At 44.7% G+C, this 15,270-nt stretch overlaps 1 protein-coding gene across 3 annotated transcripts in view; it reads left to right on the forward strand.

Moving 5' to 3' along the window:
- Positions 1-15,270, forward strand: part of LOC118383701 (unconventional myosin-X-like) — a 284,313-nt gene that overhangs the window by 237,673 nt on the left and 31,370 nt on the right. For all 3 annotated transcript variants that reach the window (XM_052502082.1, XM_052502084.1, XM_052502085.1), the window contains one exon: positions 11,061-11,154. In XM_052502082.1, the coding sequence (XP_052358042.1) occupies positions 11,061-11,154 (94 nt within the window). The remainder of the gene's footprint in view (positions 1-11,060; positions 11,155-15,270) is intronic.

A 15,270-nucleotide genomic window follows, 5' to 3' on the forward strand; every position in this document is an offset into this window, starting at 1 on the left:
CCCCTAGTGGTCCACCAGTGTTATATTACCCCTAGTGGTTCACCAGTGTTGTATTACCCCTAGTGGTCCACCAGTGTTGTATAGATGTTGTATTACCCCTAGTGGTCCACCAGTGTTGTATTACCCCTAGTGGTCCACCAGTGTTATATTACCCCTAGTGGTCCACCAGTGTTATATTACCCCTAGTGGTTCACCAGTGTTGTATAGATGTTGTATTACCCCCAGTGGTCCACCAGTGTTATATTACCCCTAGTGGTCCACCAGTGTTGTATATGTTGTACCCCTAGTGGTCCACCAGTGTTATATTACCCCTAGTGGTCCACCAGTGTTATATTACCCCTAGTGGTCCACCAGTGTTATATTACCCAGTGGTCCCTAGTGGTCCACCAGTGTTATATTACCCCTAGTGGTCCACCAGTGTTATATTACCCTAGTGGTCCACCAGTGTTATATTACCCCTAGTGGTCCACCAGTGTTATATTACCCCTAGTGGTCCACCAGTGTTATATTACCCCTAGTGGTCCACCAGTGTTGTATTACCCTAGTGGTCCACCAGTGTTATATTACCCCTAGTGGTCCACCAGTGTTATATTACCCTAGTGGTCCACCAGTGTTATATTACCCCTAGTGGTCCACCAGTGTTATATTACCTCTAGTGGTCCACCAGTGTTATATTACCCCTAGTGGTCCACCAGTGTTGTATTACCCCTAGTGGTCCACCAGTGTTATATTACCCCTAGTGGTCCACCAGTGTTATATTACCCCCTAGTGGTCCACCAGTGTTATATTACCCTAGTGGTCCACCAGTGTTGTATTACCCCTAGTGGTCCACCAGTGTTGTATAGATATTACCCCTAGTGGTCCACCAGTGTTATATTACCCCTAGTGGTCCACCAGTGTTATATTACCCCTAGTGGTCCACCAGTGTTATATTACCCCTAGTGGTCCACCAGTGTTATATTACCCCTAGTGGTCCACCAGTGTTATATTACCCCTAGTGGTCCACCAGTGTTATATTACCCTAGTGGTCCACCAGTGTTATATTACCCCTAGTGGTCCACCAGTGTTATATTACCCTAGTGGTCCACCAGTGTTATATTACCCCTAGTGGTCCACCAGTGTTATATTACCCCTAGTGGTCCACCAGTGTTATATTACCCCTAGTGGTCCACCAGTGTTATATTACCCTAGTGGTCCACCAGTGTTATATTACCCCTAGTGGTCCACCAGTGTTATATTACCCCTAGTGGTCCACCAGTGTTATATTACCCCTAGTGGTCCACCAGTGTTATATTACCCTAGTGGTCCACCAGTGTTATATTACCCTAGTGGTCCACCAGTGTTATATTACCCCTAGTGGTCCACCAGTGTTGTATTACCCTAGTGGTCCACCAGTGTTATATTACCCCTAGTGGTCCACCAGTGTTATATTACCCTAGTGGTCCACCAGTGTTATATTACCCTAGTGGTCCACCAGTGTTGTATTACCCTAGTGGTTCACCAGTGTTATATTACCCTAGTGGTCCACCAGTGTTATATTACCCCTAGTGGTCCACCAGTGTTATATTACCCCTAGTGGTCCACCAGTGTTATATTACCCCTAGTGGTCCACCAGTGTTATATTACCCCTAGTGGTCCACCAGTGTTATATTACCCCTAGTGGTCCACCAGTGTTATATTACCCTAGTGGTCCACCAGTGTTATATTACCCCTAGTGGTCCACCAGTGTTATATTACCCCTAGTGGTCCACCAGTGTTATATTACCTCTAGTGGTCCACCAGTGTTATATTACCCCTAGTGGTCCACCAGTGTTATATTACCCCTAGTGGTCCACCAGTGTTATATTACCCCTAGTGGTCCACCAGTGTTGTATAGATGTTATATTACCCCTAGTGGTTCACCAGTGTTGTATAGATGTTGTATTACCCCTAGTGGTCCACCAGTGTTATATTACCCCTAGTGGTCCACCAGTGTTATATTACCCCTAGTGGTCCACCAGTGTTATATTACCCCTAGTGGTCCACCAGTGTTATATTACCTCTAGTGGTCCACCAGTGTTATATTACCCCTAGTGGTCCACCAGTGTTATATTACCCCTAGTGGTCCACCAGTGTTATATTACCCCTAGTGGTCCACCAGTGTTATATTACCCCTAGTGGTCCACCAGTGTTGTATAGATGTTATATTACCCCTAGTGGTCCACCAGTGTTATATTACCCCTAGTGGTCCACCAGTGTTATATTACCCCTAGTGGTCCACCAGTGTTATATTACCCCTAGTGGTCCACCAGTGTTATATTACCCCTAGTGGTCCACCAGTGTTATATTACCTCTAGTGGTCCACCAGTGTTATATTACCCCTAGTGGTCCACCAGTGTTATATTACCCCTAGTGGTCCACCAGTGTTGTATTACCCCTAGTGGTCCACCAGTGTTATATTACCTCTAGTGGTCCACCAGTGTTATATTACCTCTAGTGGTCCACCAGTGTTATATTACCCCTAGTGGTCCACCAGTGTTATATTACCCCTAGTGGTCCACCAGTGTTATATTACCCCTAGTGGTCCACCAGTGTTGTATAGATGTTATATTACCCCTAGTGGTTCACCAGTGTTGTATAGATGTTGTATTACCCCTAGTGGTCCACCAGTGTTATATTACCCCTAGTGGTCCACCAGTGTGTATAGTGGTCCACCAGTGTTATATTACCCCTAGTGGTCCACCAGTGTTATATTACCCCTAGTGGTCCACCAGTGTTATATTACCCCTAGTGGTCCACCAGTGTGTATAGATATTACCCTAGTGGTCCACCAGTGTTATATTACCCCTAGTGGTCCACCAGTGTTGTATAGTGTTATATTACCCCTAGTGGTCCACCAGTGTTGTATTACCCTAGTGGTCCACCAGTGTTATATATTATGTTATATTACCCCTAGTGGTCCACCAGTGTTGTATTACCCCTAGTGGTTCACCAGTGTTGTATAGATGTTATATTACCCTAGTGGTCCACCAGTGTTATATTACCCCTAGTGGTCCACCAGTGTTGTATAGATGTTATATTACCCCTAGTGGTCCACCAGTGTTGTATAGATGTTATACCCCCTAGTGGTCCACCAGTGTTATATTACCCCTAGTGGTCCACCAGTGTTGTATAGATGTTGTATTACCCCTAGTGGTCCACCAGTGTTATATTACCCCTAGTGGTCCACCCTAGTGGTCCACCAGTGTTATATTACCCCTAGTGGTCCACCAGTGTTGTATAGATGTTATATTACCCCTAGTGGTCCACCAGTGTTATATTACCCCCTAGTGGTCCACCAGTGTTATATTACCCCTAGTGGTCCACCAGTGTTATATTACCCCTAGTGGTCCACCAGTGTTGTATTACCCTAGTGGTCCACCAGTGTTATATTACCCCTAGTGGTCCACCAGTGTTATATTACCCCTAGTGGTCCACCAGTGTGTATATTACCCCTAGTGGTCCACCAGTGTTATATTACCCCTAGTGGTCCACCAGTGTTATATTACCCTAGTGGTCCACCAGTGTTATATTACCCCTAGTGGTCCACCAGTGTTATATTACCCCTAGTGGTCCACCAGTGTTGTATTACCCCTAGTGGTCCACCAGTGTTATATTACCCCTAGTGGTCCACCAGTGTTATATTACCCCTAGTGGTCCACCAGTGTTATATTACCCCTAGTGGTCCACCAGTGTTGTATTACCCCTAGTGGTCCACCAGTGTTATATTACCCCTAGTGGTCCACCAGTGTTATATTACCCCTAGTGGTCCACCAGTGTTGTATAGATGTTATATTACCCCTAGTGGTCCACCAGTGTTATATTACCCCTAGTGGTCCACCAGTGTTGTATAGATGTTATATTACCCCTAGTGGTCCACCAGTGTTATATTACCCCTAGTGGTCCACCAGTGTTAGTATTACCCCTAGTGGTCCACCAGTGTTATATTACCCCTAGTGGTCCACCAGTGTTATATTACCCCTAGTGGTCCACCAGTGTTATATTACCCCTAGTGGTCCACCAGTGTTATATTACCCCTAGTGGTCCACCAGTGTTATATTACCCCTAGTGGTCCACCAGTGTTATATTACCCCTAGTGGTCCACCAGTGTTATATTACCCCTAGTGGTCCACCAGTGTTATATTACCCCTAGTGGTCCACCAGTGTTATATTACCCCTAGTGGTCCACCAGTGTTATATTACCCCTAGTGGTCCACCAGTGTTGTATTACCTCTAGTGGTCCACCAGTGTTATATTACCCCTAGTGGTCCACCAGTGTTGTATTACCCCTAGTGGTCCACCAGTGTTATATTACCCCTAGTGGTCCACCAGTGTTGTATTACCCCTAGTGGTCCACCAGTGTTATATTACCCCTAGTGGTCCACCAGTGTTGTATTACCCCTAGTGGTCCACCAGTGTTGTATAGATGTTGTATTACCCCTAGTGGTCCACCAGTGTTATATTACCCCTAGTGGTCCACCAGTGTTATATTACCCCTAGTGGTCCACCAGTGTTATATTACCCCTAGTGGTCCACCAGTGTTGTATTACCCCTAGTGGTCCACCAGTGTTATATTACCCTAGTGGTCCACCAGTGTTATATTACCCTAGTGGTCCACCAGTGTTATATTACCCCTAGTGGTCCACCAGTGTTATATTACCCCTAGTGGTCCACCAGTGTTGTATTACCCCTAGTGGTCCACCAGTGTTATATTACCCCTAGTGGTCCACCAGTGTTATATTACCCCTAGTGGTCCACCAGTGTTATATTACCCCTAGTGGTCCACCAGTGTTGTATTAGTGGTCCCCCTAGTGGTCCACCAGTGTTATATTACCCCTAGTGGTCCACCAGTGTTGTATTACCCCTAGTGGTCCACCAGTGTTATATTACCTCTAGTGGTCCACCAGTGTTATATTACCCCTAGTGGTCCACCAGTGTTATATTACCCCTAGTGGTCCACCAGTGTTGTATTACCCCTAGTGGTCCACCAGTGTTATATTACCCCTAGTGGTCCACCAGTGTTATATTACCCTAGTGGTCCACCAGTGTTATATTACCCCTAGTGGTCCACCAGTGTTGTATTACCCCTAGTGGTCCACCAGTGTTATATTACCTCTAGTGGTCCACCAGTGTTATATTACCCCTAGTGGTCCACCAGTGTTATATTACCCCTAGTGGTCCACCAGTGTTATATTACCCCTAGTGGTCCACCAGTGTTATATTACCCCTAGTGGTCCACCAGTGTTGTATTACCCCTAGTGGTCCACCAGTGTTATATTACCCCTAGTGGTCCACCAGTGTTATATTACCCCTAGTGGTCCACCAGTGTTATATTACCTCTAGTGGTCCACCAGTGTTATATTACCCTAGTGGTCCACCAGTGTTATATTACCCCTAGTGGTCCACCAGTGTTATATGGTACCCCTAGTGGTCCACCAGTGTTATATTACCCCTAGTGGTCCACCAGTGTTGTATAGATGTTATATTACCCTAGTGGTCCACCAGTGTTATATTACCCCTAGTGGTCCACCAGTGTTATATTACCCTAGTGGTCCACCAGTGTTATATTACCCCTAGTGGTCCACCAGTGTTATATTACCCTAGTGGTCCACCAGTGTTATATTACCCTAGTGGTCCACCAGTGTTATATTACCCCTAGTGGTCCACCAGTGTTATATTACCCCTAGTGGTCCACCAGTGTTATATTACCCCTAGTGGTCCACCAGTGTTATATTACCCTAGTGGTCCACCAGTGTTGTATAGATGTTATATTACCCCTAGTGGTCCACCAGTGTTATATTACCCCTAGTGGTCCACCAGTGTTATATTACCTCTAGTGGTCCACCAGTGTTATATTACCCCTAGTGGTCCACCAGTGTTGTATAGATGTTATATTACCCCTAGTGGTCCACCAGTGTTATATTACCCCTAGTGGTCCACCAGTGTTATATTACCCCTAGTGGTCCACCAGTGTTATATTACCCCTAGTGGTCCACCAGTGTTATATTACCCCTAGTGGTCCACCAGTGTTGTATAGATGTTATATTACCCCTAGTGGTCCACCAGTGTTATATTACCCCTAGTGGTTCACCAGTGTTATATTACCCCTAGTGGTCCACCAGTGTTGTATTACCCCTAGTGGTCCACCAGTGTTATATTACCCCTAGTGGTCCACCAGTGTTATATTACCCCTAGTGGTCCACCAGTGTTATATTACCCCTAGTGGTCCACCAGTGTTATATTACCTCTAGTGGTTCACCAGTGTTATATTACCCCTAGTGGTCCACCAGTGTTATATTACCCCTAGTGGTCCACCAGTGTTGTATTACCCTAGTGGTCCACCAGTGTTATATTACCCCTAGTGGTCCACCAGTGTTATATTACCCTAGTGGTCTAGTGGTCCACCAGTGTTGTATTACCCTAGTGGTCCACCAGTGTTATATTACCCCTAGTGGTCCACCAGTGTTATATTACCCCTAGTGGTCCACCAGTGTTGTATTACCCCTAGTGGTCCACCAGTGTTGTATAGTGTTGTATTACCCCTAGTGGTCCACCAGTGTTATATTACCCTAGTGGTCCACCAGTGTTGTATTACCCCTAGTGGTCCACCAGTGTTGTTATATTACCCCTAGTGGTCCACCAGTGTTATATTACCCCTAGTGGTCCACCAGTGTTATATTACCCTAGTGGTCCACCAGTGTTATATTACCCCTAGTGGTCCACCAGTGTTATATTACCCCTAGTGGTCCACCAGTGTTATATTACCCCTAGTGGTCCACCAGTGTTATATTACCCTAGTGGTCCACCCTAGTGGTCCACCAGTGTTATATTACCCCTAGTGGTCCACCAGTGTTGTATTACCCCTAGTGGTCCACCAGTGTTATATTACCCCTAGTGGTCCACCAGTGTTATATTACCCTAGTGGTGGTCCACCAGTGTTATATTACCCCTAGTGGTCCACCAGTGTTATATTACCCCTAGTGGTCCACCAGTGTTGTATTACCCCTAGTGGTCCACCAGTGTGTTATATTACCCCTAGTGGTCCACCAGTGTTATATTACCCTAGTGGTCCACCAGTGTTATATTACCCTAGTGGTCCACCAGTGTTATATTACCCCTAGTGGTCCACCAGTGTTGTATTACCCTAGTGGTCCACCAGTGTTATATTACCCCTAGTGGTCCACCAGTGTTATATTACCCCTAGTGGTCCACCAGTGTTATATTACCCTAGTGGTCCACCAGTGTTATATTACCCTAGTGGTCCACCAGTGTTGTATTACCCTAGTGGTCCCCTAGTGGTCCACCAGTGTTGTATTACCCTCCACCAGTGGTCCACCAGTGTTGTATTACCCCTAGTGGTCCACCAGTGTTATATTACCCTAGTGGTCCACCAGTGTTATATTACCTAGTGGTCCACCAGTGTGGTCCACCAGTGTTATATTACCCCTAGTGGTCCACCAGTGTTATATTACCCCTAGTGGTCCACCAGTGTTATATTACCCCTAGTGGTCCACCAGTGTTATATTACCCCTAGTGGTCCACCAGTGTTATATTACCCTAGTGGTCCACCAGTGTTATATTACCCCTAGTGGTCCACCAGTGTTATATTACCCCTAGTGGTCCACCAGTGTTATATTACCTAGTGGTCCACCAGTGTTATATTACCCCTAGTGGTCCACCAGTGTTATATTACCCCTAGTGGTCCACCAGTGTTATATTACCCTAGTGGTCCACCAGTGTTATATTACCCCTAGTGGTCCACCAGTGTTATATATATTACCCTAGTGGTCCACCAGTGTTATATTACCCCTAGTGGTCCACCAGTGTTATATTACCCAGTGGTCCACCAGTGTTATATTACCCCTAGTGGTCCACCAGTGTTATATTACCCTAGTGGTCCACCAGTGTTATATTACCCCTAGTGGTCCACCAGTGTTATATTACCCCTAGTGGTCCACCAGTGTTATATTACCCTAGTGGTCCACCAGTGTTATATTACCCCTAGTGGTCCACCAGTGTTATATTACCCTAGTGGTCCACCAGTGTTATATTACCCCTAGTGGTCCACCAGTGTTATATTACCCTAGTGGTCCACCAGTGTTATATTACCCCTAGTGGTCCACCAGTGTTTATATTACCCCTAGTGGTCCACCAGTGTTTATATTACCCTAGTGGTCCACCAGTGTTATATTACCCCTAGTGGTCCACCAGTGTTATATTACCCTAGTGGTCCACCAGTGTTATATTACCCTAGTGGTCCACCAGTGTTATATTACCCCTAGTGGTCCACCAGTGTTATATTACCCTAGTGGTCCACCAGTGTTATATTACCCTAGTGGTCCACCAGTGTTATATTACCCCTAGTGGTCCACCAGTGTTATATTACCCTAGTGGTCCCCTAGTGGTCCACCAGTGTTATATTACCCCTAGTGGTCCACCAGTGTTATATTACCCTAGTGGTCCACCAGTGTTATATTACCCTGTGGTCCACCAGTGTTATATTACCCTAGTGGTCCACCAGTGTTATATTACCCCTAGTGGTCCACCAGTGTTATATTACCCCTAGTGGTCCACCAGTGTTATATTACCCCTAGTGGTCCACCAGTGTTATATTACCCCTATAGTGGTCCACCAGTGTTATATTACCCCTAGTGGTCCACCCAGTGTTATATTACCCCTAGTGGTCCACCAGTGTTATATTACCCCTAGTGGTCCACCAGTGTTATATTACCCCTAGTGGTCCACCAGTGTTATATTACCCTAGTGGTCCACCAGTGTTATATTACCCCTAGTGGTCCACCAGTGTTATATTACCCCTAGTGGTCCACCAGTGTTATATTACCCTAGTGGTCCACCAGTGTTATATTACCCCTAGTGGTCCACCAGTGTTATATTACCCCTAGTGGTCCACCAGTGTTATATTACCCCTAGTGGTCCACCAGTGTTATATTACCCCTAGTGGTCCACCAGTGTTATATTACCCCTAGTGGTCCACCAGTGTTATATTACCCCTAGTGGTCCACCAGTGTTATATTACCCCTAGTGGTCCACCAGTGTTGTATTACCCTAGTGGTCCACCAGTGTTATATTACCCTAGTGGTCCACCAGTGTTATATTACCCCTAGTGGTCCACCAGTGTTATATTACCCCTAGTGGTCCACCAGTGTTATATTACCCTAGTGGTCCACCAGTGTTGTATAGTCCACCAGTGTTATATTACCCCTAGTGGTCCACCAGTGTTATATTACCCCTAGTGGTCCACCAGTGTTGTATAGATGTTTACCCCTAGTGGTCCACCAGTGTTATATTACCCCTAGTGGTCCACCAGTGTTATATTACCCCTAGTGGTCCACCAGTATATTATATTACCCCTAGTGGTCCACCAGTGTTATATTACCCCTAGTGGTCCACCAGTGTTGTTATTACCCCTAGTGGTCCACCAGTGTTATATTACCCCTAGTGGTCCACCAGTGTTTACCCCTAGTGGTCCACCAGTGTTATATTACCCCTAGTGGTCCACCAGTGTTATATTACCCCTAGTGGTCCACCAGTGTTATATTACCCCTAGTGGTCCACCAGTGTTATATTACCCCTAGTGGTCCACCAGTGTTATATTACCCCTAGTGGTCCACCAGTGTTATATTACCCCTAGTGGTCCACCAGTGTTATATTGGTCCACCAGTGTTATATTACCCCTAGTGGTCCCCCAGTGTTATATTACCCTAGTGGTCCACCAGTGTTGTATTACCCTAGTGGTCCACCAGTGTACCCCTAGTGGTCCACCAGTGTTGTATTACCCCTAGTGGTCCACCAGTGTTATATTACCCCTAGTGGTCCACCAGTGTTATATTACCCCTAGTGGTCCACCAGTGTTATATTACCCCTAGTGGTCCACCAGTGTTGTATAGATGTTGTATTACCCCTAGTGGTCCACCAGTGTTATATTACCCCTAGTGGTCCACCAGTGTTATATTACCTCTAGTGGTCCACCAGTGTTGTATTACCCCTAGTGGTCCACCAGTGTTGTATAGATGTTGTATTACCCCTAGTGGTTCACCAGTGTTATATTACCCCTAGTGGTCCACCAGTGTTGTATTACCCCTAGTGGTCCACCAGTGTTATATTACCCCTAGTGGTCCACCAGTGTTATATTACCCCTAGTGGTCCACCAGTGTTATATTACCCCTAGTGGTCCACCAGTGTTATATTACCCCTAGTGGTCCACCAGTGTTGTATTACCCCTAGTGGTCCACCAGTGTTGTATTACCTCTAGTGGTCCACCAGTGTTATATTACCCCTAGTGGTCCACCAGTGTTATATTACCCCTAGTGGTCCACCAGTGTTATATTACCCCTAGTGGTCCACCAGTGTTATATTACCCCTAGTGGTCCACCAGTGTTATATTACCCCTAGTGGTCCACCAGTGTTGTATAGATGTTGTATTACCCCTAGTGGTCCACCAGTGTTATATTACCCCTAGTGGTCCACCAGTGTTATATTACCCCTAGTGGTCCACCAGTGTTATATTACCCCTAGTGGTCCACCAGTGTTATATTACCTCTAGTGGTCCACCAGTGTTGTATTACCCCTAGTGGTCCACCAGTGTTGTATTACCCCTAGTGGTCCACCAGTGTTATATTACCCCTAGTGGTCCACCAGTGTTATATTACCTCTAGTGGTCCACCAGTGTTATATTACCCCTAGTGGTCCACCAGTGTTATATTACCCCTAGTGGTCCACCAGTGTTATATTACCCCTAGTGGTCCACCAGTGTTGTTATATTACCTAGTGGTCCACCAGTGTTATATTACCCCTAGTGGTCCACCAGTGTTATATTACCCCAGTGTTATATTACCCCTAGTGGTACCCTAGTGGTCCACCAGTGTTATATTACCCCTAGTGGTCCACCAGTGTTATATTACCCCTAGTGGTCCACCAGTGTTGTATTACCCCTAGTGGTCCACCAGTGTTATATTACCCCTAGTGGTCCACCAGTGTATTGCTCTGTGGAACCTTACACCCCCCCCTCTCTCTCCCTCCAGTGGCTGGTTCAACGTGCTGAGTCGTGTCCAGAGTGCCAGTCCAGACCAGCTGATGGAGATACATCATGAGCAGGCCAACCCCAAGAACGCTGTGGTCAGTATCACCTCTGTCACATCAGTGGAGGCTCCTCAGAGGAGGAAGGGGAAGAATACAACTAGTGAAATATTAAAAGTGATCCTTTTTAGATAAAACTATACTAAATATCACGTTACCATATAACTGATTATAGCAGGTCTTTACTGTTTTTTAAAGGTCTACAGTAGCCTCAACAGCACTCTGTAGGGTAGTACCAAAATCAAATCAAATCAAATTTATTTATATAGCCCTTCGTACATCAGCTGATATCTCAAAGTGCTGTACAGAAACCCTGTGTGCCCTCAGGGCCCTACTCCACCACTACCACATATCTACAACACACTGTGTGTCCCCAGGCCCCTCCTCCTCCACTACCACATATCTACAACACACTGTGTGCCCTCAGGCCCCTACTCCACCACTACAACACACTGTGTGCCCTCAGGCCCCTACTCCACCACTACCACATATCTACAACACACTGTGTGCCCTCAGGCCCCTACTCCACCACTACAACACACTGTGTGCCCTCAGGCCCCTACTCCACCACTACCACATATCTACAACACACTGTGTGCCCTCAGGCCCCTCCTCCTCCACTACCACATATCTACAACACACTGTGTGCTGCCCTCAGGCCCCTGCTCCACCACTACCACATATCTACAACACACTGTGTGCCCTCAGGCCCCTACTCCACCACATATCTACAACACACAGTGTGCCCTCAGGCCCCTACTCCACCACATATCTACAACACACTGTGTGCCCTCAGGCCCCTACTCCACCACTACCACATATCTACAACACACTGTGTGCCCTCAGGCCCCTACTCCACCACTACCACATATCTACAACACACTGTGTGCCCTCAGGCCCCTCCTCCTCCACTAGCACATATCTACAACTGGGTGAATATGAATGACAGTAACCTAAACCTGTCACTGTTACATTGAACTGGGTGAATATGAATGACAGTAACCTAAACCCATCACTGTTACATTGAACTGGGTGAATATGAATGACAGTAACCTAAACCTGTCACTGTTACATTGAACTGGGTGAATATGAATGACAGTAACCTAAACCTGTCACTGTTACATTGAACTGGGTGAATATGAATGACAGTAACCTAAACCTGTCACTGTTACATTGAACTGGGTGAATATGAATGACAGTAACCTAAACCTGTCACTGTTACATTGAACTGGGTGAATATGAATGACAGTAACCTAAACTCATCACTGTTACATTGAACTGGGTGAATATGAATGACAGTAACCTAAACCTGTCACTGTTACATTGAACTGGGTAAATATGAATGACAGTAACCTAAACCTGTCACTGTTACATTGAACTGGGTGAATATGAATGACAGTAACCTAAACCTGTCACTGTTACATTGAACTGGGTGAATATGAATGACAGTAACCTAAACCTGTCACTGTTACATTGATCTGGGTGAATATGAATGACAGTAACCTAAACCCATCACTGTTACATTGAACTGGGTGAATATGACTGACAGTGACCTAAACCTGTCACTGTTACATTGAACTGGGTGAATATGACTGACAGTAACCTAAACCTGTCACTGTTACATTGAACTGGGTGAATATGAATGACAGTAACCTAAACCTGTCACTGTTACATTGAACTGGGTGAATATGAATGACAGTAACCTAAACCTGTCACTGTTACATTGAACTGGGTGAATATGAATGACAGTATCCTAAACCTGTCACTGTTACATTGAACTGGGTGAATGACAGTAACCTAAACCTGTCACTGTTACATTGAACTGGGTGAATATGAATGACAGTAACCTAAACCTGTCACTGTTACATTGAACTGGGTGAATATGAATGACAGTAACCTAAACCTATCACTGTTACATTGAACTGGGTGAATATGAATGACAGTAACCTAAACCTATCACTGTTACATTGAACTGGGTGAATATGAATGACAGTAACCTAAACCTGTCACTGTTACATTGAACTGGGTGAATATGAATGACAGTAACCTAAACCTATCACTGTTACATTGAGCTGGGTGAATATGAATGACAGTAACCTAAACCTGTCACTGTTACATTGAGCTGGGTGAATATGAATGACAGTAACCTAAACCTGTCACTGTTACATTGAACTGGGTGAATATGAATGACAGTAACCTAAACCTGTCACTGTTACATTGAACTGGGTGAATATGAATGACAGTAACCTAAACCCATCACTGTTACATTGAACTGGGTGAATATGAATGACAGTAACCTAAACCTATCACTGTTACATTGAACTGGGTGAATATGAATGACAGTAACCTAAACCTATCACTGTTACATTGAACTGGGTGAATATGAATGACAGTAACCTAAACCTATCACTGTTACATTGAACTGGGTGAATATGAATGACAGTAACCTAAACCTATCACTGTTACATTGAACTGGGTGAATGACAGTAACCTAAACCTGTCACTGTTACATTGAACTGGGTGGATATGAATGACAGTCACCTAAACCTGTCACTGTTACATTGAACTGGGTGAATATGAATGACAGTAACCTAAACCTATCACTGTTACATTGAACTGGGTGAATATGAATGACAGTAACCTAAACCTGTCACTGTTACATTGAACTGGGTGAATATGAATGACAGTAACCTAAACCTGTCACTGTTACATTGAGCTGGGTGAATATGAATGACAGTAACCTAAACCTGTCACTGTTACATTGAACTGGGTGAATATGAATGACAGTAACCTAAACCTATCACTGTTACATTGAACTGGGTGAATATGAATGACAGTAACCTAAACCTGTCACTGTTACATTGAACTGGGTGAATATGAATGACAGTAACCTAAACCTATCACTGTTACATTGAACTGGGTGAATATGAATGACAGTAACCTAAACCTGTCACTGTTACATTGAACTGGGTGAATATGAATGACAGTAACCTAAACCTGTCACTGTTACATTGAACTGGGTGAATATGAATGACAGTAACCTAAACCTGTCACTGTTACATTGAACTGGGTGAATATGAATGACAGTAACCTAAACCTGTCACTGTTACATTGAACTGGGTGAATATGAATGACAGTAACCTAAACCTGTCACTGTTACATTGAACTGGGTGAATATGAATGACAGTAACCTAAACCTATCACTGTTACATTGAACTGGGTGGATATGAATGACAGTAACCTAAACCTGTCACTGTTACATTGAACTGGGTGAATATGAATGACAGTAACCTAAACCCATCACTGTTACATTGAACTGGGTGAATATGAATGACAGTAACCTAAACCAGTCACTGTTACATTGATCTGGGTGAATATGAATGACAGTAACCTAAACCTATCACTGTTACATTGAACTGGGTGAATATGAATGACAGTAACCTAAACCCATCACTGTTACATTGAGCTGGGTGAATATGAATGACAGTAACCTAAACCCATCACTGTTACATTGAACTGGGTGAATATGAATGACAGTAACCTAAACCCATCACTGTTACATTGAACTGGGTGAATATGAATGACAGTAACCTAAACCCATCACTGTTACATTGAACTGGGTGAATATGAATGACAGTAACCTAAACCCATCACTGTTACATTGATCTGGGTGAATGACAGTAACCTAAACCAGTCACTGTTACATTGAACTGGGTGAATATGAATGACAGTAACCTAAACCAGTCACTGTTACATTGAACTGGGTGAATATGAATGACAGTAACCTAAACCTGTCAATGTTACATTGAACTGGGTAAATATGAATGACAGTAACCTAAACCTGTCACTGTTACATTGAACTGGGTGAATATGAATGACAGTAACCTAAACCCATCACTGTTACATTGAGCTGGGTGAATATGAATGACAGTAACCTAAACCTGTCACTGTTACATTGAGCTGGGTGAATATGAATGACAGTAACCTAAACCTGTCACTGTTACATTGAACTGGGTGAATATGAATGACAGTAACCTAAACCTGTCACTGTTACATTGAACTGGGTGAATATGAATGACAGTAACCTAAACCTGTCACTGTTACATTGAACTGGGTGAATATGAATGACAGTAACCTAAACCTGTCACTGTTACA

The sequence above is a fragment of the Oncorhynchus keta genome, unplaced genomic scaffold (genome assembly GCF_023373465.1).
Source record: "Oncorhynchus keta strain PuntledgeMale-10-30-2019 unplaced genomic scaffold, Oket_V2 Un_contig_1509_pilon_pilon, whole genome shotgun sequence".
NCBI lineage: Eukaryota > Metazoa > Chordata > Actinopteri > Salmoniformes > Salmonidae > Oncorhynchus > Oncorhynchus keta.